The sequence below is a fragment of the Mauremys reevesii genome, linkage group 10 (assembly GCF_016161935.1).
Source record: "Mauremys reevesii isolate NIE-2019 linkage group 10, ASM1616193v1, whole genome shotgun sequence".
In the NCBI taxonomy this organism is placed as follows: domain Eukaryota; kingdom Metazoa; phylum Chordata; order Testudines; family Geoemydidae; genus Mauremys; species Mauremys reevesii.
In genome coordinates this window covers 46,978,383-47,005,507 of record NC_052632.1, presented here as the reverse complement: position 1 = coordinate 47,005,507, position 27,125 = coordinate 46,978,383, and the positions used below count along the sequence as shown (strand labels likewise).

The 27,125-nt window shown below is 45.8% G+C and overlaps 1 protein-coding gene across 3 annotated transcripts; it reads right to left on the bottom strand.

Annotated features, from left to right (window-relative positions):
* Nucleotides 1-361: 361 nt before the first annotated feature.
* LOC120372900 (WW domain-binding protein 2-like) lies at nt 362-26,860 on the bottom strand. Of its 3 annotated transcripts, XM_039490412.1 has the most exons (8): nt 26,713-26,860; nt 16,676-16,784; nt 15,225-15,345; nt 14,076-14,165; nt 7,294-7,380; nt 6,164-6,259; nt 1,884-1,967; nt 362-422 (listed from the first exon to the last, which is right to left on the bottom strand). In XM_039490412.1, exons 1-7 carry the CDS (start codon nt 26,763-26,765, stop codon nt 1,900-1,902), a joined length of 624 nt encoding a protein of 207 aa, XP_039346346.1. In that variant the 5' UTR covers nt 26,766-26,860; the 3' UTR covers nt 362-422; nt 1,884-1,899. The 3 variants fall into 3 exon arrangements, with proteins under 3 accessions (XP_039346346.1, XP_039346348.1, XP_039346349.1); XM_039490414.1 differs by lacking the exon at nt 362-422 and having other exon boundaries at nt 1,324-1,967; nt 15,279-15,345; XM_039490415.1 differs by lacking the exons at nt 362-422; nt 14,076-14,165 and having other exon boundaries at nt 1,325-1,967.
* Between the last annotated feature and the right edge of the window lie 265 nt (nt 26,861-27,125).

The window sequence follows — 27,125 nt, the reverse complement described above, 5'->3', positions numbered from 1 at the left end:
TAGATTTATCAGGGTTGGAAGGAACCTCAGGAGGTCATCTAGTCCAACCCCCTGCTTAAAGCAGGACCAATCCTGAGACTGATTTTTGCCCTAGATCCCTAAATGGCCCCCCTCAAGGATTGAATTTACAACCCTGGGTTTAGCAGGCCAATGCTCAAACCACTGAGCTATGCCTCCCCCCAGCACAGCTGACATTAGAACCAGATCTGTCTTCCAGTCCAGTATTATAACACCTTGTTCTATGATCCCCTCCTACACACACTGTGTGCTTCAAAATGGTGAGCACTAAAGAGTTTCTTGATACCCATGTTCCCCCATCCTGCCTGGCTGAATGGAGAAGAATGATTGAAAATCCATCAGAGGCCAGGAATCAATTCTAATTTAATAGTTCACAGGGATGCATGGTCCCAGCTCCCTGGAATCTGGAAAGAAAAAGAATATAGAAAGTCACTGTTAAAACATAGTGGCCAGGCCTATATCAGCTAAGATCACATGAGTTGAAACACCAGCTGCTGGCTCTAGGCTTACTGAGCTGTACCACGCCGCCTGTAAATTCGGGTTCATAGTTCAAATAGGACCATCAGAGTTTGACAGTCTGGGACTCTACTCTGCACAAACATAGCCACTTTGGGAAGCCTGTGTTATTACACAAACCCCAGGAGGAAAACAGTAGTAATACTTTGCACTTACATAGTGGTTTTCTTTTGAGGCTCTCAAAGTGCTGTTTTACAGATAGGGAAACTGAGGCACAGATGCATTCCCTTCTCTATAAATTAGGTTGCCATAAGACCAGGCTCAAGTCCTTCCTTCCACTGGGTGCCAGGCAGTTTTTGATGCCAATTTAAGGTCTTGGTCCTAACCTTCAAGGCAATTAATGGTTCAGGCTGTAGCTACATTAAAGACCCACTTTTGAGCCAATAACCAACACAACAGCTCAGCTGTGATCCTCTGAGACACTGCAGCTGGATGAAGCAATCTTGGTAAATGGGGCCTGGCTATGGAACGAACTTCCAGAGGTGAATGCAGAGTCTGACCATCTGTAGGAAATGCTGCAAACCCTTCCTCTTTGAAAAGGTCTCTCTACCTTAGAGTGATGTGACAGCATTGACACGCTCCCTTCTATCCAGAACCCTCCCTGAAACTAATCAATTTAAAACCCCCAAAATAGAAGTAAAATAATGCATGCTTAAAAATAAAGCAAAATCAAAAACCCTACCCAAAGAAGTTTTCATTTAAAAAAGGGAGAAACTCCATAAAAACCACTACAGACTTTGCTATTGCTATTTATTTGTACATGGAAGGTACTCAGATATTACAGTGATGGGTAGCAGGATAAAACACTATGATAGGTAGCTAAGTAGAGAGGAGAAGTGACATGCCCAGTCACATCATGAGTTAATATCAAAGCAGGGAATACAACCCATGTCTTCTAATTTCCAGTCACTGCTATATTTTTTAAATAACAGTGCTTTCCTCTTTACACTTTCATGCTAGAAGCTGGTTCTGTTACCATGACTTTCAGTGATATGGACTACCTACAGGAGATATTTCCCAATCAGATTAGATAACCACAGGCCAGTTTGAAATTTGCATGTGAAGGACATGGGGCTATGCTCCCATCGAGATCATGGTGGCTGGCTGGCTGAGTTTTTGGGATATGTTTTGGGGTTGGAAAACAATGCACAAAGACAAGTGTGTGGGGGAAATCTGAGCTTTTACTGCTGCAGGAAGCACGATGAGATGCAGGGTAGCAGAGCAGCTTGTCGGGGACTGAATCAGGCTTTATCAGTGGAATTTTGTTTCATTGCCCTCACAGAACTGTCATGTTGGGGGGAGTCTAGGGAAAGGAGAAAGCAAGGGACACAAAGGTTTTATGTCCATACATTTCTAGGCTGCTCCTCAGTTCTGCCTGTCTGTCTGTTCTTGGGTTCTCAAGGCCCTGCAGTGGCAGCAGCCCTCTTGGCTCTCTGAGAAATGAGAGAAAAGTGGAGACAACATTATTATCCTTCACAATAGCTCCTATATACCATCTTAAAAAGTGGAGCTGGGTCTACCCCACCACAGAGGAGCCAAATAGCCCCACATCTGGGGTCTGTAAGGGGCCAGTGCCCTGTTCCAGCCTTTCTAGTGGGCTGAACCAGAACTCTGCATCTGAACACCATCCTGAATTCCTGAGGAAGTTTGATCTGGTTTGGATCCAAACTGTACTGATCTGTCCCAATGGCAAAGAGAGATCGATTTTCAAGCACTGCATGCCTGCCATGTACATTTGCCCTGGGCTGAGCCATGTGAATGGACCCCAGATATAGGAAATAGCCTGGGACAATTACACTGCTATAGGCAATGGCATGCAATCTTGGTAAATGGGGCCTGGCTATGGAACGAACTTCCAGAGGTGAATGCAGAGTCTGACCATCTGTAGGAAATGCTGCAAACCCTTCCTCTTTGCATCCCTACTACTGTGCTGTCCATAGTGAAGAATTTCTGGAATCAATGGCAGCATTTCACCAAGAGTGTTCCTTCCTGCCAGCCCTAGTAAAGATCCCTTTGATATTATTTACTGTTATTGGGCTTTTATGTTAGGGCCTAAGACATCTCAAACTAGGCTCTCAAAAATCTCTTCTTTGTCCATACAGCACCCAGCTCACTGGGGCCTTGAATCCAACTGGGCACTCTGGGCACTATTATAATACAAATAATGAATAAGAACAATGAATTGATAGTCAATGAAACACTAGTAAACAATAGCTCAAAATTTGGAATACAGTTCAAGGATGTGAACCAGCTAATCAGAACTTCATAGGCTGATCCCCTCCACAACATTTTGACATCTACCCTACTCCAGTCTCTCATCCACAAAGTCATATCACACGAGTGGTCACCCAAACCACAAAGGATGGTACAACATTGGTGATATTATCGAGATGTCTGTCCCATTTCTGTGCATATGGTTAGTAACAAATAAGTAAACTGCTTGGCTGTATTAAATATCAGTGGGAAAAGGGACTAGGAGGATGGTGGTTTCAATATATTTTAACGTCTGAATTAAACAAATATAGAAAATATCGCAAAACATTTGTTGTAGCTGGAAAATAACTTATCAGGGGAACTGGAGATGTCACCGGTTACAGTGAGCTAAAATGTAAAAATATATAAGTATGTTACCATTTTTTTCAATACATTTCTCTAACATATGTATATATTACTGTAGATCTTTTTGGTTATGTTTATTATATCTGTTTTGCTTATGATAGTGGCTGTGACACTGCACCCCATATTCTTCACAGTGATATTATTATGGCATAATTATGATGCATTTTATGCAAGATAAGTCATGTGAGATATCATTGGAAAGGTTATGATTTACTGAATATGATTATTCTATTTTTATGCATGTATTATTTTTGTATCTGAAGTTAGGAATATTGATTATATATTTGTATTACAAACACCTGGGGAATGCCCACTAGGCAGAATGTACTCAAAATGTACTCAGTCTAGATGGCTGGCTGGGAAGGGCCATTAGAGAAAACAATAGGCCTTAGAACAGTGGTTCTTAAACTTTTGTACTGGTGACCCCTTTCACATAGCAAGCCTCTGAGTCCGACCCCCCCCTAATAAATTAAAAATACTTTTTAATATATTTAACACCATTACAAATGCTGGAGGCAGAGCGGGGTTTGGGGTGGAGGCTGACAGCTCACAACCCCCCCATGTAATAACCTCGTGACCCCCTGAAGGGTCCTGACCCCCAGTTTGAGAACCCCTGCCTTAGAAGAAGTTTATCTCCCACCAGGGGTGGGGTGTCTTCCTGAGGACACTGCAAGCAGGCTCTGACTCATGGCTGCTGTAACACTACAGGGTCATGTGACCAGGTCACCTGGTACTGGATTCCATATTGAAATACCAGTGTTTTTTCCACTGACTGGTGTGGGAACTAAGTTTTGAGACAAAGGGTTCCCGCCATATGCAAAAGCTATTTAAGGCAGGGGAGTGACATCATCATGGTTCTTCACTGACTCCTGGCCCAAAGAGACTCCTGGAAACACCTGAGAAACAAAGACTGAACTGGGGGGAAGTGCTGGACCTAGGCAAGAGGGATTGGAACACCTGGGGTTTCTAAGCTGTTAGCAAGTGCAGCTGGCCCCTTAAGAATCTCTGCAGCCTGCTCAAATCATCATTTAGGGTGAGAATTTGCTACTCATATCCAATCTCTTTAGTATATTAAGCTTAGTTTGCATATTTTGTTTATTTGCTAGGTTATCTGCTTTGATTGGTTTGCTATCCCTTATAACAGTGGTGGGTAACCTGTGGCCCCTGTGCTGCATGCAGCCTGTCAGGGTAATCTGTTGGTGAGCCGAGAAACAGTTTGTTTACATTGACCATCCGCAGGCATGGCTGCCCGCAGTTCCCAGTGGCCACGGTTTGCCGTTCCCGGAGCTGCGAACGGCTGTGCCTGCGGATGGTCAATATAAACAAACTGTCTCGTGGCCTGCCAGCAGATTATGCTGATGGGCTGCATGCGGCCCACAGGCTGCAGGTTGCACACTACTGCCTTATAATCACTTAAAATCTCTCTTTTGTAGTTAATACATTTATTTTTTCTTTGTCTAAAACCAGTGTGTGGGAGTCATAACTTGGGGCAGAAAACTGTTGCATATCCCTTCTCCACATTGAGGGAGGGGGGTGAATTTCATGCGCTTACTCTGTACAGATCTCTGGGCAGCACAAGATGGTGTAATTTTGGGTTTACACTCTGCGGGGAGGGGTGCACTGGAGCAGCTGAGCAGTTCCTTAGATGAAGCCTCCCCATGCAGAGCTGATCAGTGTCTGTATGTTCTGCAACTGGGTGTGTCCCTACCTTTATGTGTGCCTGAGCCTGGGAGAGGGCTTGGCAGGCTGGGGGGTCAGGGGGGCTCAGTCGTACCCCAGTTTCAGGTGGCACCCTGGGGGGAACACGTCACAGTAGTCGCCTTTGTAAATCATGGAGAGCTACTGATGAAAAGCGCTAGATAAGAACTAGGTTATTATTATCTTTCTCTCAAATACATTAGGGTTTTTACAGTAATTCAAGGCAATGATTCCAGCTTCTTGATAGATGGGGAAAGTGAGGTTAAGGCCCAGGTCCTGCAAACACCTATGCATGTGCTTAACCTTAAGCATCTGAGTAAGCGCAGTTGTCCTCAAGTATAATACAGTAGTATGTAAGTAGTCCCCTTGCCCAGGCACTGCCTGTAGAACTCTGGTTAGTCATTCGAGGTACATGTACACTACATCTGGGAGGTGCGATTCCCAACTTGGGTAGATGTACATATGCTGACTTTGATCGAGCTAGCACAGGGCATCGTAGGTAAGCTGCCCAAGGACAATCCCTTCTGAGATCCTAGGCATGCACTCAGGCAGTCAACCTGAGCTACAGCCTGTCCTGCTGTGGCCACACCGCTATTTATAGCGCACTGACTCAATCAAAGCAAGCACATGTACATCTAGCAGAGCTGGGAATCACACCACTCATCTGCAGTGTAGATGTACCCTAAGGCTCTCATCATTCGAACACTTAGACATATGCTTCACTTTAAGTATGTGAATGAGCCTATTGGCTTCAATGGATTAGCACATGCAGGATTGGGGCCTTAGTGGCTTGCTCAACATTACACACAGCAATGCCTAATCCTCTCTGCATTGGTAACTCTGCGCTGTCGTGTGGAGTGGAATATGAGCAGCTTTGTACTGACTGAGACTTCTGTGGTGGTAATAAGCTGCATCCCCTGGGGAACTGGGAGGTATCCCCATTTGTCAAAGCTCTAGATGAGGTTCCAGCCAGGCCCTCTGAGTACCTGTGTACAGAGAACATCCATTCCAAACTCCTTCCACAACATGCACGTCATATTATTAACCATGCCATGGGTCTCAACCTACCTCACTGGCATAGGAGAGGAGTTTGATGCAGAAGTCACAAGGAGGATTCCCCCTGAATCTTAGTTCTTGCAGCTTGTGGGGGCAGGTGTGTGAAGAAGGCTGCTAAGGTGTTTCAGCCAGCCCTGCAGTCATGGATCCCGCTGGGAGGAGCTAAGCTCTATGTAGCCTAGGGAAATGGAATCAGGAGCGCCAGCGAGGTGACTTACAGCTGTGTGACACCCTGTGTGCCCTTGTGCTGACTTACCTCTTGGGCTTGTGGACTCCACTTCAGAGTAGGGTGGGGGTAACTCTGGTGGGCCAGGATAGGGGGGTGGCCAATATGGAAGTGTGCTGAGCGAACCTGCCCAGGGAGAACAGAAACCTTTCAGCATCTCAGGTATGAACAGAGATCCCACCTTAGTGAAGCCTCCACCCAGCACCCTCTTTCAGTCTAGTGCTGACATGCTACTTGTTCTGGGCCATAACATGTGAGTGCCTGAGCTGAACAGCCCAAATGGAACTCTTTCTCTCTCACATTCTTTGTTTTCTATTCCTTACTGATTTCCAGGCTCCAAAGGAATTCCTCGGTGATGATCTAGCTGATCCCGGGAAATAGCTCTGAAGGAAAAACTGAGCTACCCCAAGGCAGTTTCACCAAATGACTATGGAATAGAAGTTCCTCTACTGGTGCTGGGGCTCCAATAATGCACTGTATTACTGCTCCGAGGTCCCAATCCTGAGGGGTGCTGAGGTACTGTAAGTCTCTGAGTGCCTTCAACTCCCATAGACTCCAATGGGAATTAAGTGCTCAGCATCTTGCAGGTCTGGGCCCTAATTATGAGTCATTGATTACAACAGATACGTAACAGATTTAGTCATGTTGCTTAATGTGCTACTGGAGGGCGCTCAGATTCTACAATGATGAGTGCACTATGAGAACCTACACAGAACAGAAGAGAACATGGACCAACTTTAACAAACATTAAGGGCAGACTGCTGAACGCTGAGAGCAATGGGAGTGGCAAAAGCTCATCCTAGGGAGGAAGTTAACCCTACGATAGCTCAGGATTCATGTCAGGAAAGGATGGGCCAACCGGGCTGGGTGGGGAAGCCCAAGTGTGAATGAAGAAGGTAACTGAGCTCTTCTCTCATCTGAGAAAGGCTGAGCCCTTCACACTACCAGGGATACTGCTAGTGGAGCACAGTGTGGGGTAACCCAGGAATGAAAGACCCTGGATATAGAAGGCCTGATCCAAAGCCTTTGAAGTCAATGGAAAGATTTTGACTGACTTCTATGAGCATTTGATGAGCCTATGAGTCTCTCCTCCCTCAGGCTCCAGCTGGAAGTTTGGAGGACATTTCACGTAACCAGGGTGAAAATGTTTCAGTGCTTACGGGGAACCCGAGGTGCTGATGGGTGGGCATAGGTGTAGATGGAGGCTGTTGGATAGTCCTGAAGATTAGCAGCCTCTCTTAATGTATCTGTATATTTAACAAGCAGAAAGAAAATCATGTCAGTAAAAATAAATTCTTTGCATGTGTCTAGTACCTGTCATCTGTGAGTCTCACAGTGCTTTGCAAGTACAAATCTAGCTGTTGGAAGGATTTACAAGGCAGTAATCCCCATAATACCAAGGCACTGAATCTCTTCAGCCACTGGGAGCAGGAGTTGGACTGAGCCAGGATGCTGTACCGACACTCCTCTAGTGGTTCTAACCGATTCTGCAGAATTTAAATTTTCACTTAAAAGGTAATTACATTTTCTAGACATCCTAGTATTGAAGACAACCTTTTGAACAGAAGCCAGTTCAGTGGTGCCTCCCTGCAGCCTGAAACAATACCTTTGTCCCCCAGCATCTTACTAGGTTATTGACTCTGAAGCTCAATGATAACAGTGATGGCAACATTGTTAACTATTGAACCACTGAGCCTGTGTGCAGAAACATCCAGCTACTTTAGAACTGGTGGCAGAGTGTGGAGGACTGATTTTCCTACGAATTAAACTAAAATACAGAGAGGGGAAGTCAGTGATAGGTCAGACACTAGAACCCAAGGAGTCCAGATTCTAACCAGGCAAAAATTAAACACTTTTAATTAAACATACTGACAAACTACACAGGTGAATTCTATCTGCACCAAAGCAGCGTCAGGCAGGAGAATATGAGGTGGAAAATGTATGGCGTAGATCAGTGCTAGGAAGGGATTCCTTGTATTAAGGACTGGTGCTAGATCTCTGGAAAAAAAGTCTGAGTTGCTCAGGCCTGGTCTACACTTAAAAAATCAGGTTGACATAGCTGCGTTGGTTAGAGGCATGAAGAAATAACAGCCCTGACCACCATAGCTATGCCAACCTAACCCCGCTGTGTAGACACAGCTGTGTCACCAGATGAATACTTCCATCAACATAGCTACCATCATTCAGGGAGGTGGTGTCCCTATACTGATGGAATACCTCCTTCTGTTGACATAGGCTGCATCTACACTACAGGGTTATGTCAGCATAGCTGCAGCGACATAGCTATGCTGGTATAGTCTCTGTAGTGTAGACATACCCTCAGTAAAAAGAATAAGAGTACTTGTGGCACTTTAGAGACTAACAAATTTAGTCACCCTCAGTGTTTTCCAGTAAGTAATCTTGATAGGATTACAGACCGTCTCCCTGCTAGTGCAGCACTGTCACCAGCTGATACAGTTACTAGTATTATGTCAGTCTAGTTTCCACCACATCTGTTGGGAGGTGTAATAGGGTGGCTTGCCTCTTAAGGGCTGGAGGGCCTGGAGCTGAACAATCCTGATTACTGAAGAGGTAAACCTGGGTTGGATCAGGTAGTTCCCTAAAATGAGCAGCAGGTGGCTGTAGTGAAGTGGGAAGCTTGGGAAACTGCAGGAAACAATGCAGGTTCCTTCAGGGAAGACCCTAGTACCAGGGAGTTTGAAAGCCAGAGCTAGAAACCTGAGACTCCAGCCAGGTAGTAGCCTACCATAAACAGGTAAGGCACCAGCAGGAAGGCCTGGGACTGGGAGTAGGGTGAATAGGTTCCAGCAGAAAGGCCTGGGGTTTACCCATGAAGGCTACAGGCAGGAAAAGCCTGGGAAAACTGATGAACTAGGTTTTGGGATGTTGTTTCATTTTGGGGTACAATTTCTGTGAATAAACTGGTACCGTTGAGAAGGGGTGGTATGAATGGCTAAGAAAAGCTTGTGTGGAGTCTGTTTAAGAAACCCTTTGAGGGACATGTTGTTAGCATGGTACTGTAGAGATACTTCTTGCCATGGGAGGGTGCATGGGAGATGACTGACCCTGACTTATTCCTCAAGCTAATAGGTCCTTTGGGGTCAGAAAGTTCTTCCTGGTAACATAAATTTTACTTGACTTAATGTCATCATATCCCATAAGTACTAGCTATACTCAACTGTTTGCTCTAGTTCTGGCCCCTACTTTAGCATGCTAACTAGTTCCTCCTCTGTGGGTGTTTACACCTCTCAGATATCTGAGGATAGAGATCCATATATTCATAGGCGCCGACTTATATGGGGCTCTGGGGCTTTAGCCCCATGAATAAATCCCAAGCAGGGGCTCTGCCCCACCAATGTTTTTTCTCCCCTGCTTGGAGCGCCCCCCGCCGCTGCCGCCAGGGCTGCCCAGAGCCCTTTAAATCCCAGCCGCGGCCGGGAATCAGAGGGCTCTGGGCTGCCTGCTGCAGCGGGAAGCCCAGAGCCCTCTGATTCCCGGCTGCGGCTGGGATTTAAAAGGCTCTGGGCTCCCCGCGGTTGCAGGCAGCCCAGAGCCCTTTAAATCCCAGCAGCGGCTGAGATTTAAAAGGCTCTGGGCTCCCCGCGGTTGCAGGCAGCCCAGAGCTCTTTAAATCCCAGCCGCGGCCGGGAATCAGAGGGCTCTGGGCTGCCTGCTGCGGCGGGCAGCCCAGAGCCCTCTGATTCCCGGCCGCGGCTGGGATTTTAAAAGCTCTGTGCTCCCCGCGGGTGCAGGCAGCCCAGAGCCCTCTGATTCCCGGCTGCGGCTGGGATTTAAAAGGCTCTGCGCTCCCCGCGGTTGCAGGCAGCCCAGAGCCCTTTAAATCCCAGCAGCGGCTGAGATTTAAAAGGCTCTGGGCTCCCCGCGGTTGCAGGCAGCCCAGAGCCCTTTAAATCCCAGCCGCGGCTGAGATTTAAAGGGCTCTGGGCTCCCCGCGGTTGCAGGCAGCCCAGAGCCCTCTGATTCCCGGCCGCGGCTGGGATTTAAAAGGCTCTGCGCTCCCCGCGTTTGCAGGCAGCCCAGAGCCCTTTAAATCCCAGCAGCGGCCGGGAATCCGAGGGCTCGGGGCTGCCTGCTGCGCGGGAGCCCAGAGCCCTCTGATTCCCGGCGCGGCTGTGATTTTAATAGCTCTGTGCTCCCCTCGGGTGCAGGCAGCCCAGAGCCCTTTAAATCCCAGCAGCGGCTGAGATTTAAAGGGTTCTGGGCTCCCCGCCGCAGCGGGCAGACCAGAGCTCTCTGATTCCCGGCCCCCGGCTGGGATTTAAAAGGCTCTGGGCTCCCTGCGGTTGCAGGCAGCCCAGAGTCCTCTGACTCCCAGCCGGGGCTGGGCTTTAAAGGGCTCTGGGATCCCGCGCTGCCAGCAGCCCAGAGCCCTTTGAATCCCAGCCTCTGTCCGCTGATTGCCCCTCCCCAGACCCCTGCCCCAACTGCCCCCAGAACCTCCACCCCCTATCTAAGCCCCACTGGTCCTTGTTCCCCAAATACCCCCTCCCCAGACCCCAGCCCCTAACTGCCCCTTGGGACCTCAGCCCCTATCTAAGCCTCCCTTCTCCTTGTCCCCAACTGCCCCCTCCTGAGACCCCACCCAACTTCCCCCCCCAGGACCGCACCCCCTACCTGTCCCCTGATAAACCTCTTAGACTCCCATGCCTATCCAATTGCTGCCTGTCCCCTGACTGCCCCTTCGAACCTCTGCCCCATCCAACTCCCCCTGCTCCTTGTCCCTTGACTGCCCCCCGGAACTCCCTACCTCTTCTCCAACCCCAAACTGCTTACTGTGCCACTCAGACCAGCGTATCTGGCTCCATGCAGCTCCAGACAGTTGCTGCCATGCTCCCCCATGGAGCCCACAGCCCTCTCCCACCCCCAGCACCTGCCTTCCAGATTTGAACACCTCAAAATTCAGGAGTGCTCAAGCTCGGTTTGGGCAGCTTTACTTCATTTCTCCCAAATCAGTTTCCCCTGCAAGGTGCCAACTGAAGGTGTTGGAGAACAGAGAGATCAGGTGGCCTCCTAATGCCTGGAAAAGAGACAAAGGCCGGAGGAGGGAGTGTCAGTGCCTGTGCGGACTTCTGGGAAGTGCACGGTGTGGAAGGGGATGCTGTGATGCTTTGGAACATCTCCATACAAAGCCAGTCAGGACTCTGGGGGAGCCTCCTCTCTCGGAGCATACTGTCTCCAGGGCAAGAAGCTTACACCTTCCTGGGTCTGACCTCGGAGCATTCAGCATGCCCTTCCACGTCATGCACTTTCCAAAGTGAGTCTGCCCAGGCTGGTCCTGGGGCAACCAGAGGTCGCTGCACCCCAACTCTGCAGTCAGATGTGACTCTCAGCCAGACAGTAAAACAGAAGGTTTATTAGATGACGGGAACACAGTTTAAACAGAGCTTGTTGGTACAGAAAACAGAACCCCTCTGTCAGGTCCATCTTGGGGGGTGGGGAGCCCAGAACCAAGTTCTGGGTCTCTCCCAATTTCCCCAGCCAGCTCCAAACTGACACTCCCTCCTCTGGCCTCTGTCTCTCTTCTGGACAAGGAGGCCACCTGATCTCTTTGTCCCCAACACCTTCAGTTGGCATCTTGCAGGGGAAACTGAGGCACCCACACAGTATTCAGAGAAAATATTAAGAACATTCCCACTTCATCACAACAGATGCAACAAAATATAATACTGTATATTGAAGTAGGCAAGTGCTGCTTCTGACTTTCCACTTTTAATTGACCCTTGTAATCTTGTGGCACTGACGCGTTGTAGCTTCATTTTATATCGGCTTACAGGGCGGGAGCGGGGGGGGCACCACCATTTTGGGCCCCACCAAAAATTATACAAACCTGCCGCCTATGCATATATTTCATGCTTAGCCAAGGGTTTCAACAGCTGTTAGACAAATTCCTAATTGTCTCATCTGCAGGTATGATCATTATGTAGTAATTACTGTCATGTAAATTACAGAATCCTAAATACCAAGAACCAGATCCACAAAGGTATTTAGGCTCCTCACTTCCCTTGAAATCAGTGTTGTGGGCATGTTGGTCCCAGGATATTAGAGAGACAAAATGGGTGAGGTATGGTAGAACCTCAGAGTTATGAACACCTCAGGAATGGAGATTGTTTGTAACTCTGAACAAAATGTTATGGTTCTTTCAAAAGTTTACAACTGACCATTGATTTAATACAGCTTTTAAACTTTACTATGCAGAAGAAAAATGCTGCTTTCCCTTTATTTTTTTTTAGTAGTTTACATTTAACACTATACTGTATTTGCATTTGGGGGGCGGGGGGGTTGGTCTCTGCTGCTGCCTATTGCGTGCGGTACTTCTGGCTCCAAATGAGGTGTGTGGTTGACTGGTCAGTTTGTAACTCTGGTGTTCGTAACTCTGAGGTTCTACTGTAATATCTTTTGTTGGACCAACTTCTGCTGGTGAAAGGAAACAAGCTTTCAAGCTTACACAAGGCTCTGGGCTCTGTGAAGAAGGGAAGGAGCTCTGCATAAGTCAAAAGCTTGTATCTTTCACCAACAGAAATTGGCCTAACAAAAGGTATTACCTCACCCCCCCCCCCCCTTGTCTCTTTATTGAAATTGGTGGAAGCTAGGAGCCTAAATGTGTGTGTGGATCTAGGCCCAACTTCATGCAGGAGCTTGGGAAATCCAGCCAACATGCCAGTCACTCTTGGAGTGTTAATTATCTTGATGGATATTCTATACAACCTCTGTGAAACTTCATCACCTGCCTGACCAGTCCTACCATCTGCACCCATGGAAAGATAATGGGTTTCCTGAAACTTGCATCATACCATAAACAAAATCAAAGATGGAGCATAAGATATAGATAAGGGCTGGGAAATTTCAAGATGCCTAAGGGAGTTAGGCACCTTTTGGATATTTAGACTAGGAAATGGGGTAAAAGGGTGCTGCATCAGTTCAGAACAGGAACATCACCTGTAACAAGTCTGACCACAAGGTGTGAGAAGCAAAACAGAAGGCATCTTTAGAGCTCCACACCGCAAAAGTCAGAAAAAAATGGTAGCAGCACTTCCCCCTGTCCTTTGCAAGAGGCAAAAGAAACTGAGTACAGGAGATGAAGAGAGGGACCCTGAGTGTGTATGGCAGTTGGGTTCAGGAACTGGGTTGATCAGTATCCCTGAGCACAGTGAGTGAGTGCTGATGCTTGGCATGTGGCTTGTTCGTTCCACAGTTGTCTCTCTTCCTGGCTGTTTCACATGTGGGATGGGATCTGTGGTTGTGAAGGAAGAAGAGAGGGTTGTTCACTTGGGATGATAATGCCCTACTTTAATGGTGCTGGGAGAATAAAGTCATCAATATATGTGAGACACTCAGGCCCAGATCCTCAAAGGTCTTAAGATACCTAACTCCCACTGATTTTCTAAAGACTCTTAATAGTGTTGAGTCAGACGCCACTGCTGTTATAATGGTAACTAGGGTGACCAGATAGAAAGTGTGAAAAATCAGGACAGGAGATGGGGGGGGGGGGGGGAATAGGCACCTACATAAGAAAAAGCCCCAAATATTGGGACTTATAAAATCAGGACATCTGGTCACCCTAATGGTAACATAACCATTAACACAACTCCTTATGTTTGTGTAGGGCATAAGAGAGACAAGGCCTGTACCAGCCCACACTGATCAATCATTTGGCTTTTATATTGCATCCTTTTGTCTGTACTGCCCTTATAGGGCCCAGTTGTGGTGACCTTGTTCTGATTTAGAAGTATACTGCTCCACAAGTAATTTTATTAATTTCAGTAGGACTGCTCTTGCAGTAAGGTACCATATAATGAAAGGACAGGTATCTGGATCTGGCATGTGCATTGTAAGCCCTTTGGAGCTGGGACCTTGCCTTCCTACATGTGTATAAAACAACCACCAGACTTTTGGCATTATGCAGAACCATCAAGAGCCTCACCTGCTGAAGACAGGGTTTTGATCATACTCAGGCAATCAGTGGCTTCATACAGGAAGATGAATTTGAAGGTGAGAACACCTTGACTGGAAGCTAAGTGGATGAGATTATAGTGAGCCCATGAGTCCAGTCACCTGATGTTCCTTCACCAGAGACATTTCCTCTTTCTCCAGTTTGCTCTATTGTCCCTGTTTCCTCATCTCTTTGAACTGTTATTTTTCCTACTCCCATGATCTTCCCTCCCACAGTTCCATGGTTCTTTTCCTTGTCATTATGGTGACATGAATACAACACAGAAACTACACCTGTGAGGCAATCCTTGGACTGCCCTCAAATGACCCTGATGAAAGGGAGTGGTCACTCTTATATCATGTCTGTTCTTTTAGTGCTACACACAATGATCCTCTGCAGTTCTCCTCTCAGGATCTCAAAGCACTTTACAATCACTAAGTTTCTCAACCAGCCTGTGAAGTAGATATCATTATCCCTCTGGGAGGAGCTGAGGCACAGAAGCGACCAATGTGACACAGTGAGTAGGTGGTAGAGTTGGGGATAGAACACAGGATTCCTGAGTCCAATCACCTGCTGTAAGTAGTTACTTGGGCCCAGATCCTCAGTGGTATTTAGGCACCTAACTAACTCTGAGGAACTGATAATGTGCGGAAAACCCGTGACACACAGTTAGCCAGATAAATTCATCTGGGATAAATATCCTCTGAAGATATTTTTTGAGGGATGCATGTGTGTCTGAGTAATGTATTTTCTATCCTAACGGAAAATGGTGGCTGGTTAATCCAAGATGTATGGACATCCTGGGTTTTATTCCAGCCCTCGCTTCCTATTTCTAGGGAAGGGCCTCCATTGCCCTCAGCTGAGTGCAAGGGAGTTGGGTTCAGATCCCCTGGAAATCAGATGTAATCGTGGTTTTATATTTGTGATGAATAATCCATGCCCTGTTTAAAGTGATCATCAAAATGATAGCGGGATATGGCCTTCTCCTGTTCAATACACCTGCATGTGGACCTCTCTATGCCACACAGGCAATATCTGCTAATATCCATCTGCTTCTCCTCATTCAGAGTAAGTGTGACAGGAGACACAATGACGTGTGGCAGCAGTAGGGTCCTGGGTATGGTAAGGTACAACACATACTAATAGTCCCTTTGATATATTGCTGTCTGGAGCTCAGCTCCTCCCCTATCTTACAGTCCCCCAGGAGCTGAAGTGGAAAGCGGATGGTCGTGGAGCCCTTGTCCTTGTGCTGGAATATCATCTAGGGAAACAGAGATAAGAACTGGTTCAGGAAGAGTATTGCTTTGAGCTTTGTTGCTTATTTGGGGAGTGGGATCAGAAAGGGAAGAGAGAGACCTAGGGACGTGCCAATGCTGGAGATGATAAGCAAGATGCAGCTAAGCAGCTGAGCAATGCAAACCTGTAACCCCTCTGCTCTACTAACTATACTGGATCCCTCTGCAAGTTCTAGAGCTTCATGCTAATCTTCATGGCAATCAGTGGACTTTGCCTACCTTCTCAGGGATCACCTCTTTCCCTGTCAACAGTAGTTACTACAATAGCTTTGCTCACTGGCAAACATGGAATTGTCCATGAAACAAGCAAGAGTCATGGAAGTGTGAAATAGATCTTGTAATCTCTCAGGGAAGGGATTCAGCAGTAGTGGGCCAGCAGCTGAGAAATTTCCATCAATCTCACCATTGCCAGGAGGAAATGGAAAATCCATCACTTTGCAACAGCATGTGCATGATGATACCCACCCTCTGGAAATAATATATTCTAAGACATGTGGGCAGAAAGGAGAGCAACATCAGGGTGTACCAGTATGTTGTGTTTTGCCTCAACAAAGAACAACCATGTGTTCAGTAGGAATGACTTTAACATAAAAGGAAAGTCTTCAGGAGAGAGGATGGTGTGTATGTCGCCTCTGTAACAAGCTGCATCTGAAATTAATGCAAAATGGCAGCTGCCTCCAGAGAACTTAAAGGTACAGCACACAGAGCAAAATCATAGCTGTTATTTCATGTACTGCATGCTGGGTAAAAACAGGCCTAATAAAACAACTCTTTCATGATTTATGCTAGCTGGGTTTTACCAGTATAGTTAAACCAGCAAAACCCTCCTAGAATAGATGCAATTATAGAAGTACTTGTACCAGGATAGTGTATGCTGTTTCCCCTAACTGGCAAAACCGATACCGGTATAATAACTTTTGTATTGCTATAATTGTCTAAACTAGAGCTCTTACCTGTGTAGTTTTTGCTAGCATAACTATCATACCCTTAAATAACATGCTGGCAAAATTTTCTCATGTAAACTTGCCCTTATTAAACTAAACTGGTTCTTTATTAAAGCAGGAATTTACAGAGCTGCTGTAACTGCAGATTAACAGTCTATCCACGTGAAGACAATCCATGCTCCTCCCTTCAGCTGCTATGCAGTTTGCTAAAGCAGTGATGTTGTGCTGTGACACCCCATATTAATTTCCTGTGTGTGTGGCTGGCTTATGGCTTTTGTAGTTTGCCAGGTGTTCAGACGCAACATCATTTGGCATGATGTAAATAATTAGATTTAAGAGTCTGGATCCTTACTTTGTACTGTGTGAGATACAGAATCCCTTTCTTTGCCCCTTGGAGCTCCTCAGGGAAGTTTGGCATCTCGTCCAGCACTAGCAGTATGTTACTGAAATGAGCTAGAACCCTGGAAACAAAACCCTCAGATATATTACTCCACAAAGAAACACATAACAGGAAAAACATAAGAACATAAGAAAGGCCGTACCGGGTCAGACCAAAGGTCCATCTAGCCCAGTATCTGTCTACCGACAGTGGCCAATGCCAGGTGCCCCTGAGGGAGTGAACCTAACAGGCAATGATCAAATGATCTCTCTCCTGCCATCCATCTCCATCCTCTGACGAACAGAGGCTAGGGACACCATTCTTACCCATCCTGGCTAATAGCCATTTATGGACTTAGCCACCATGAATTTATCCAGTCCCCTTTTAAACATTGTTATAGTCCTAGCCTTCACAACCTCCTCAGGTAAGGAGTTCCACAAGTTGACTGTGCGCTGCGTGAAGAAGAACTTCCTTTTATTTGTTTTAAACCTGCTGCCTATTAATTTCATTTGGTGACCCCTAGTTCTTGTATTATGTGAATAAGTAAATAACTTTTCCTTATCCACTTTCTCAACATCACTCATGATTTTATATACCTCTATCATGTCCCCCCTTAGTCTTCTCTTTTCCAAACTGAAGAGTCCTAGCCTCTTTAATCTTTCCTCATATGGGACCTTCTCTAAACCCCTAATCATTTTAGTTGCTCTTTTCTGAACATTTTCTAGTGCTAGAATATCTTTTTTGAGGTGAGGAGACCACATCTGTACACAGTATTCGAGATGCGGGCGTACCATGGATTTATATAAGGGCAATAATATATTCTCAGTCTTATTCTCTATCCCCTTTTTAATGATTCCTAACATCCTGTTTGCTTTTTTGACCGCCTCTGCACACTGCATGGACATCTTCAGAGAACTATCCACGATAACTCCAAGATCTTTTTCCTGACTCGTTGTAGCTAAATTAGCCCCATCATGTTGTATGTATAGTTGGGGTTATTTTTTCCAATGTGCATTACTTTACATTTATCCACATTAAATTTCATTTGCCATTTTGTTGCCCAATCACTTAGTTTTGTGAGATCTTGTTGAAGTTCTTCACAATCTGCTTTGGTCTTAACTATCTTGAGTAGTTTAGTATCATCTGCAAACTTTGCCACCTCACTGTTTACCCCTTTCTCCAGATCATTTATGAATAAATTGAATAGGATTGGTCCTAGGACTGACCCTTGGGGAACACCACTAGTTACCCCTCTCCATTCTGAGAATTTACCATTAATTCCTACCCTTTGTTCCCTGTCCTTTAACCAGTTCTCAATCCATGAAAGGACCTTTCCTTTTATCCCATGACAGCTTAATTTACGTAAGAGCCTTTGGTGAGGGACCTTGTCAAAGGCTTTCTGGAAATCTAAGTACACTATGTCCACTGGATCCCCCTTGTCCACATGTTTGTTGACCCCTTCAAAGAACTCTAATAGATTAGTAAGACACGATTTCCCTTTACAGAAACCATGTTGACTATTGCTCAAGAGTTTATGTTTTTCTATGTGTCTGACAATTTTATTCTTTACTATTGTTTCAACTAATTTGCCCGGTACCGACGTTAGACTTACCGGTCTGTAATTGCCGGGATCACCCCTAGAGCCCTTTTTAAATATTGGCGTTACATTAGCTAACTTCCAGTCATTGGGTACCGAAGCCGATTTAAAGGACAGGTTACAAACCTTAGTTAATAGTTCCGCAACTTCACATTTGAGTTCTTTCAGAACTCTTGGGTGAATGCCATCTGGTCCCGGTGACTTGTTAATGTTGAGTTTATCAATTAATTCCAAAACCTCCTCTACTGACACTTCAATCTGTGACAGTTCCTCAGATTTGTCACCTACAAAAGCCAGCTCAGGTTTGGGAATCTCCCTAACATCCTCAGCCGTGAAGACTGAGGCAAAGAATCCATTTAGTTTCTCCGCAATTACTTTATCATCTTTAAGCGCTCCTTTTGTATTTTCATCGTCAAGGGGCCCCACTGGTTGTTTAGCAGGCTTCCTGCTTCTGATGTACTTAAAAAACATTTTGTTATTACCTTTGGAGTTTTTGGCTAGCCGTTCTTCAAACTCCTCTTTGGCTTTTCTTATTACACTCTTGCACTTAAGTTGGCAGCGTTTGTGCTCCTTTCTATTTGCCTCACTAGGATTTGACTTCCACTTTTAAAGGAAGTCTTTTATCTTTCACTGCTTCTTTTACATGGTGGTTAAGCCACGGTGGCTCTTTTTTAGTTCTTTTACAGTTTTTCTTAATTTGGGGTATACATTGAAGTTGGGCCTCTATTATGGTGTCTTTAAAAAGAGCCCACGCAACTTGCAGGGATTTCACTTTAGTCAATGTACCTTTTAACTTTTGTCTAACTAACCCCCTCATTTTTGTATAGTTCCCCCTTTTGAATTTAAAGGCCACAGTGTTGGGCAGTTGGGATGTTCTTCCCACCACAGGGATGTTGAATGCTATTGTATTATGGTCACTATTTCCAAGCGGTCCTGCTATAGTTACCTCTTGGACCAGCTCCTGCACTCCACTCAGGATTAAATCTAGAGTCGCCTCGCCCCTTGTGGGTTCCCGTACCAGCTGCTCCATGAAGCAGTCATTTAAAGTATCGAGAAATTTTATCTCTGCATTTCGTCCTGAAGTGAAATGTTCCCAGTCAATATGGGGATAATTGAAATCCCCCACTATTATTGGGTTCTTAATTTTGATAGCCTCTCTAATTTCCCTTAGCATTTCATCATCACTATTACTGTCCTGGTCAGGTGGTCGATAATAGATCCCTAATGTTATATTTTTACTAGAGCATGAAATTTCTATCCATAGAGACTCTATGGAACCTGTGGATTCGCTTAAGATTTTTACTTCATTTGAATCTACACTTTCTTTAACATATAGTGCCACTCCTCCCCCTGCACGGCCTGTTCTGTCCTTCCGATATATTTTGTACCCGGAATGATTGTGTCCCATTGATTGCTCTCAGTCCACCAGGTTTCTGTGATGCCTATTATATCAATATCCTCCTTTATCACAAGGCACTCTAGTTCACCCATCTTATTATTTAGACTTCTGGCATTTGTGTACAAGCACTTTAAAAACTTGTCCCTGTTTATTAGCCTGCCTTTTTCTGATGTGCCAGATTCTTTTTTATGTGACTGTTCATCATCTGATCCGGCCCTTACATTATATTTCTCATTCCTCGGCTCCTGACTATAACCTGGAGATTCTCTATCATCAGACTCTCCCCTAAGAGAAGTCTGTGTCCGATCCACACGCTTCTCTGCAGCAGTCGGCTTTCCCCCATCACCTAGTTTAAAAACTGCTCTACAACCTTTTTAATGTTTAGCGCCAGCAGTCTGGTTCCACTTTGGTTTAGGTGGAGCCCATCTCTCCTGTATAGGCTCCTCCCATCCCAGAAGTTTCCCAGTTCCTAATGAACGTGAACCCTCCTCTCTACACCATCGTCTCATCCACGCATTGAGACTCTGAAGCTCTGCCTGCCTACCTGGCCCTGCGCGTGGAACTGGGAGCATTTCTGAAAATGCCACCATAGAGGTCCTGGATTTCAGTCTCTTCCCTAGCAGCCTAAATTTGGCTTCCAGGACATCTCTCCTACCCTTCCCTATGTCATTGGTACCTACATGTACCACGACCACCGGCTCCTCCCCAGCACTACACATAAGTCTATCTAGATGCCTCGAGAGATCCGCAACCTTCGCACCAGGCAGGCAAGTCACCATACGGTTCTCCCGGTCATCACAGACCCAGCTATCTACATTTCTAATAATCGAATCTCCCATTACTAACACCTGCCTTTTCCTAGAAACTGGAGTTCCCTCCCCCGAAGATGCAACCTCAGTGCGAGAGGCAACCCCAGCACCATCTGGAAGGAGGGTCCCAACTACGGGAAGGTTTCCCTCTGCTCCCATTGACTGCTCTACTTCCCTGGGCCCTTCTTCCTCCTCAACAGCACAGGTGCTGTCTAAGCGGAGGTGGGACAATTCTACAGTGTCCCGGAAGGCCTCATCAACATACCTCTCTGCCTCTCTCAGCTCCTCCAGTTCTGCCACCCTGGCCTCCAAAATCCGTACATGGTCTCTGAGGGCCAGGAGCTCCTTGCACCGACTGCACACATACGCAACCCGCCCACAGGGCAGGTAATCATACATGCTACACTCAGTGCAATAAACTGGATAGCCCCCACTCTGCTGCTGGGCTTCTGCCTGCATTGTCTCCTAGTTAGTGAAAGGCTGGTTTACAGAAAGTAGTTTTGGAATGTAGTTTGGTTTATAGGTTTTAGGATTTTAGGGGGGGCTACAGGGAAGGGGTTATGGCCGGCGAGGGGTTCCCACTCCCTTCCCACTCCCCTTCCAAACTCCCTTGCGAAACTCCCTGTTAGCAGCCCCTGTTCGCAAAGCTCCCTGGTCGCTTGTGCGCGGCTTTATAAAGCCCTGGCCTGGCCTGAGTGAATGCCCCGCCCACTGATTAAGGCTCAGCCAATTACCAGAGGCTTCGAGCTTTCAAACCTGCCTCCAACTGCCAGCCAGAGCACACGGTCCCTCAAACAACCAAACAAACAAACAGACTGACAAACACAAGCTCAGCACACAGCAAGAAATGGTATGCTTAGGCCTTTCCCTTTGCATATCACCTTTTTATGAATGTTTGCTGAGAAGGGGCCTGATCCCATGAGATGCTGAGTAACTCCGACAAGGTGTTGAGTGCCTCTCAAGTCCCACTGATGTTGAAGCTCACTCAGTACCTCATAGGATCAGGTCCAAAGAGAGGAAGTGAGGCTTGCTGCATTGGTTCCCTGTGGTCTATGCTTGTGTACACTAGAGAATGGAACTCTTGGTAAATGAAGCAATTAAGGTTGTCAAACGATTAAAAAAATTGTGATTAATCATGTGATTAAATAAATGGTATTCTATTGTTAAATATTTCTGGATGTTTTCCACATTTTCAAATATATTGATTTCAATTACAACACAATACAAAGAGCAGGGGCGGCTCTAGACATTTCGCTGCCCCAAGCACAGCGGCATGCCGCAGGGGGCGCTATGCTGGCCGCCAGGAGGGTGGCAGGCGGCTCCGGTGGACCTCCCGCAGGCGTGCCTGCGGAGGGTCCACCAGAGCCGCGGGACCAGTGGACCCTTCGCAGGCACGCCTGCGGGAGGTCCACCGGAGCCGCCTGCCGCCCTCCCGGCGGCCGGCATAGCGCCCCCCGCGGCATGCCGCCCCAAGCACGTGCTTGGCGTGCTGGGGCCTGGAGCCGCCCCCGACAAAGAGTATATTGCTCACTTTATATTTTTTATTACAAATATTCACACTGTAAAACAAGAAATAGTATTTTTTAATTAATCTAATACAAGTACTTGTAAGAGAGCAGTATGACTGCTCAGAGCTCCGGTATGAAACTGCAGAAAAACCTGAGAGTCTCTGGATTAAATTTAGAACTATGAACAACAAGGGTGATGTCGTGGTGGGAGTCTGCTACAGACCACCAGACCAGGGGGATGAGGTGGACGAGGCTTCCTTCCAGCAACTAACAGAAGTTGCTAGATCACAGGCCCTGGTTCTCATGGGTGACTTTAATCACCCTGATATCTGCTGGGAGAACAATACAGCAGTGCACATACAATCCAGGAAGTTTCTGGAAAGTGTAGGGGACAATTTCCTGGTGCAAGTGCTGGAGGAACCAACTAGGGGGAAAGCTCTTCTTGACCTGCTGCTCACAAACATGGAAGAAATAGTAGAGGAAGCAATAGTGGATGGGAACCTGGGAGGCAGTAACCATGAGATGGTCGAGTTCAGGATCCTGACACAAGGAAAAAAGGAAAGCAGTAGAACAGAGACCCTGGACTTCAGAAAAGCAGACTTCGACTCCCTCAGGGAGCTGATGGGCAAGGTCCCCTGGGAGAATAACATGACGGGGAAAGGAGTCGAGGAAAGCTGGCTGTATTTTCAAGAAACCTTATTGAGGTTGCAGGAACAAACCATCCCGATGTGTAGGAAGAAAAGTAAATATGGCAGGCGACCAGCTTGGCTCAACAGTGAAATCCTTGCTCGTCTTAAACACAAAAAAACAGCTTACAAGAAGTGGAAGATTGGACAAATAACCAGGGAGGAGTATAAAAGTATTGCTCAGGCATGCAGGTGTGAAATTAGGAAGGCCAAATCCAACTTGGAGTTGCAGCTAGCCAGAGATGTTAGGAGTAACAAGAAGGGTTTCTTTAGATATGTTAGCAACAGGAAGAAAGTCAAGGAAAGTGTGGGCCCCTTGCTGAATGAGGGAGGGAACCTAGTGACGGAGGATGTGGAGAAAGCTAGTGTACTCAATGCTTTTTTTGCCTCCGTCTTCACAGACAAGGTCAGCTCCCAGACAGCTGCACTCTGCAGCACGGTATGGGGAGGAGGTGACCAGCTCTCTGTGGGGAAAGAAGTAGTTCGGGACTATTTAGGAAAGCTGGATGAGCACAAGTCCATGGGGCCAGATGCGCTGCATCCGAGGGTGCTAAAGGAGTTGGCCGATGAGATTGCAGAGCCATTGGCCATTATCTTTGAAAAATCATGGCGATCGGGGACTGTCCTGGACGACTGGAAAAAAGCTAATGTAGTGCCCATCTTTAAAAAAGGGAAGAAGGAAGATCCAGGGAACTACAGGCCAGTCAGTCTCACCTCAGTCCCTGGAAAAATCATGGAACAGGTCCTCAAGGAATCAATTCTGAACCACTTAAAGGAGGGGAAAGTGATCAGGAACAGTCAGCATGGATTCACCAAGGGCAAGTCATGCCTGACTAACCTAATTGCCTTCTATGATGAGATAACCGGCTCTGTGGATGAGGGGAAAGCAGTGGATGTGCTATTTCTGGACTTTAGCAAAGCTTTTGATACAGTCTCCCACAGTATTCTTGCCAGCAAGTTAAAGAAGTATGGGCTGGATGAATGGACGGTAAGGTGGATAGAAAACTGGCTAGATGGTCGGGCTCAACGGGTAGTGATCAATGGTTCCATGTCTAGTTGGCAGTCGGTATCAAGTGGAGTGCCCCAAGGATTGGTGCTGAGGCCAGTTTTATTCAATATCTTCATTAACGATCTGGAGGATGGTGTGGACTGCACCCTTAGCAAGTTTGCAGATGACACTAAACTGGGAGGAGTGGTCGATACGCTGGAGGGTAGGGATAGGATACAGAGGGACCTAGACAAACTAGAGGATTGGGCCAAAAGAAATATGATGAGGTTCAACAAGGACAAGTGCAGAGTCCTGCACTTAGGACGGAAGAATCCCATGCACTGTTACAGACTAGGGCTGGGCAGCAGTTCTGCAGAAAAGGACCTAGGGGTTACGGTGGACGAAAAACTGAATATGAGTCAACAGTGTGCCCTTGTTGCCAAGAAGGCTAATGGCATTTTGGGTTGTATAAGTAGGGGCATTTCCAGCAGATCGAGGGATGTGATCATTCCCCTCTACTCAGCACTGGTGAGGCCTCATTTGGAGTACTGTGTCCAGTTTTGGGCCCCACACTACAAGAACGATGTGGATAAATTGGAGAGAGTCCAGCGGAGGGCAACAAAAATGATTAGGGGGCTGGAGCACATGACTTATGAGGAGAGGCTGAAGGAACTGGGATTGTTTAGCCTGCAGAAGAGAAGAATGAGGGGGGATTTGATAGCTGCTTTCAACTACCTGAAAGGGGGTTCCAAAGAGGATGGATCTAGACTGTTCTCAGTGGTAGAAGATGACAGAACAAGGAGTAATGGTCTCAAGTTGCAGAGGGGGAGGTTTAGGTTGGACATTAGGAAAAACTTTTTCACTAGTAGGGTGGTGAAGCACTGGAATGGATTACCTAGGGAGGTGGTGGAATCTCCTTCCTTAGAGGTTTTTAAGGTCAGGCTTGACAAAGCCCTGGCTGGGATGATTTAGTTGGGTTTGGTCCTGCTTTGAGCAGGGGGTTGGACTAGATGACCTCCTGAGGTCCCTTCCAACCCTGAGATTCTATGATAGAATCTCTTTATCATCAAAGCTGAACTTATAAATGTAGAATTCTATACAAAAAACCCTGCATTCAAAAATAAAACAGTCCTCCTACTTGTTCAGCCAATTGCTCAGAGAAACAAGTTTGTTTACATTTGCAGAAGATAATGCTACCTGCTTCTTGTTTACAATGTCACCTGAAAGTGAGAACAGGTGTTTGCATGGCACTATTGTAGCTGTCGTTGCAAAATAATTACATGCCAGAAGCGCTAAAGATTCATATGTCCCTTCATGCTTCAACCACCATTCCAGAGGACATGGGTCCATGCTGATGACAGTTTCTGCTCAATAACTATCCAAATCAGTGTGGACCGACAGATGCCGAAAATGAACATGCGACTCAGATGCCACCAGCAGAAGGTTGATTTTCTTTTTTGGTAGTTTGGGTTCTGTAGTTTCCCCATCAGCGTGTTGCTCTTTCAAGACTTCTGAAAGCATTCTCCATACCTCATCCCTCTCAGATTTTGAAAGGCACTTCAGATTCTTAAATCTTGGGTCAAGTGCTGTCGCTATCTTTAGAAATTTCACTTTGGTATCTTCTTTGCATTTTGTCAAATTTGCAGTGAAAGTGTTCTTAAAACGAACAACGTGCTGGGTCATCATCTGAGACTGCTATAACATGAAATATATGGCAGAATGTGAGTAAAACAGAGCAGGAGACATACTGTGCTCCCCCAGGGAGTTCAGTCACAAATTTAATTAACACATATATATTTTTTTTTAATGAGCATGTCCTCTGGAATGATGGCTGAAGCATGAAGAGGCATATGAATCTTTCACGCATCTGGCACGCAAATATCTTGTGACTCCAGCTACAACAATGCCATGAGAATGCCTGTTCTCACTTTCATGTGACATTGTAATTAAGAAGTGGGCAGCATTATCTCCCATAAATGTAAACAAACTTGTTTCTCTTAGCTATTGGCTGAACAAGCAGTAAGACTGAGTGGATTTGTAGGCTCTAAAGCTTTACATTGTTTTGTTTTTGAGTGCACTTATGTAACAAAAAAAACTACATTTGTGAGTTGCACTTTCATGATAAAGAGATTGCACTACAGTACTTGTATGAGGGGAATTGAAAAATACTATTTCTTTTGTTGTTTTTACTGCAAATATTTGTAATATAAAGTGAGCTCTGTATACTTTGTATTCTGTGTTATAATTGAAATTGATATATTTGAAAATGTAGAAAAATATCCAAAAATATTTAATAAATTTCAATTGGTATTGTTTAACAGTGCAATTAATTTTGAGTTAATTGTGAGTTAACTGCGATTTAAGCAACAGCCCTAGAAGCAATGGGATAGTGCCAGTGTAAGTGCCGACAGTGCAGTACATCCATGCTAGTTATGCTATTTCAGACTAGAAATACACACTGATGATAAACACGTGAGAACTATGTATACAAGCACTAGCTAGAAGATCTGATCCCACAAACTCTCCTTGTGCAGAACTCCCATTAGGGCCAACAGAAGTTCCGCACAGGATTAGGTCCAACATTTCTAGGCTTGTTTAATGCTATTGTTTTATGATATAAGTACATACTACCTATATCTTTTCTGATTATTTTCTTTATATTGTTTGCAAAGCTTTTGAGATCCCATGGGAGGAAGTTTTGCTAGAAAATTGACTTTATCAGCATAATTATTACAATGAAAGGGATCAATTAAGCAGCTTTTATTTTAAAATATTAACAATTCTATTCAGCATCTGATCCTCACACAAAATATTAATCTGATCTGTCATGCTCTATATGTTTCAAAGAGGGAATTAATTTCCAGAACATAGATGGTTGCCTAAAGCAGATATTTAAGGCATCTAAGTGGGGACTTTAGCTGCTAACTACAGGTTTCAGAACTTGACAATCAGACACCTCCTGTGGGTTTGTTGCTAAAGTTGCACACACCAACCCCACTTACTACAAAATTTGCTGGTTTTACCTTTCCTCAGAGTTGTTGGTTGTCCTGGAGAATTGGTACCTGGTCACTTCCATTCCCTATCACTGAAAGGTGCTCTGCCTCTTGACTACAGTGCCACACACTCCCTAGAAGTGCTGGAGGCAGTGAAATGACTGTGTGAGTGACCAGCAGCTCTTTGTGATGGCAATAGATGAGGTAACACAACAAAGGCGTCTAACACAGCAGGAGCCTTGAAATATACAAGGGCTTTGGTCTCCATAGGCCACAATTTCTCCTGGTGAGATTAGTGCAGACATAAGCACATTGAGCCCCCAAAGTATGTGCAGGGACTCACACAAACTACTGGGAGTTCCATTTCAGACCCATCAGCCCCTTAGCAACACACTGTGACTCTAATTTTCATTTAATGGATTCTGCTTTTGTAATTAATTCTA

Coding starts and splice junctions, on each gene's coding strand:
- LOC120372900 (XM_039490412.1), bottom strand. CDS start 26,765: ATGGAAGTGACCAGGTACCAATTCTCCAGGACAACCAACAACTCTGAG. Junction 16,785..26,712: donor ACCAACAACTCTGAGGAAAG/GTAAAACCAGCA, acceptor TTTTGTTTCCAG/GGTTCTAGCTCATTTCAGTA. Junction 1,968..6,163: donor GGAGTCCACAAGCCCAAGAG/GTAAGTCAGCAC, acceptor CTCATTTCTCAG/AGAGCCAAGAGGGCTGCTGC.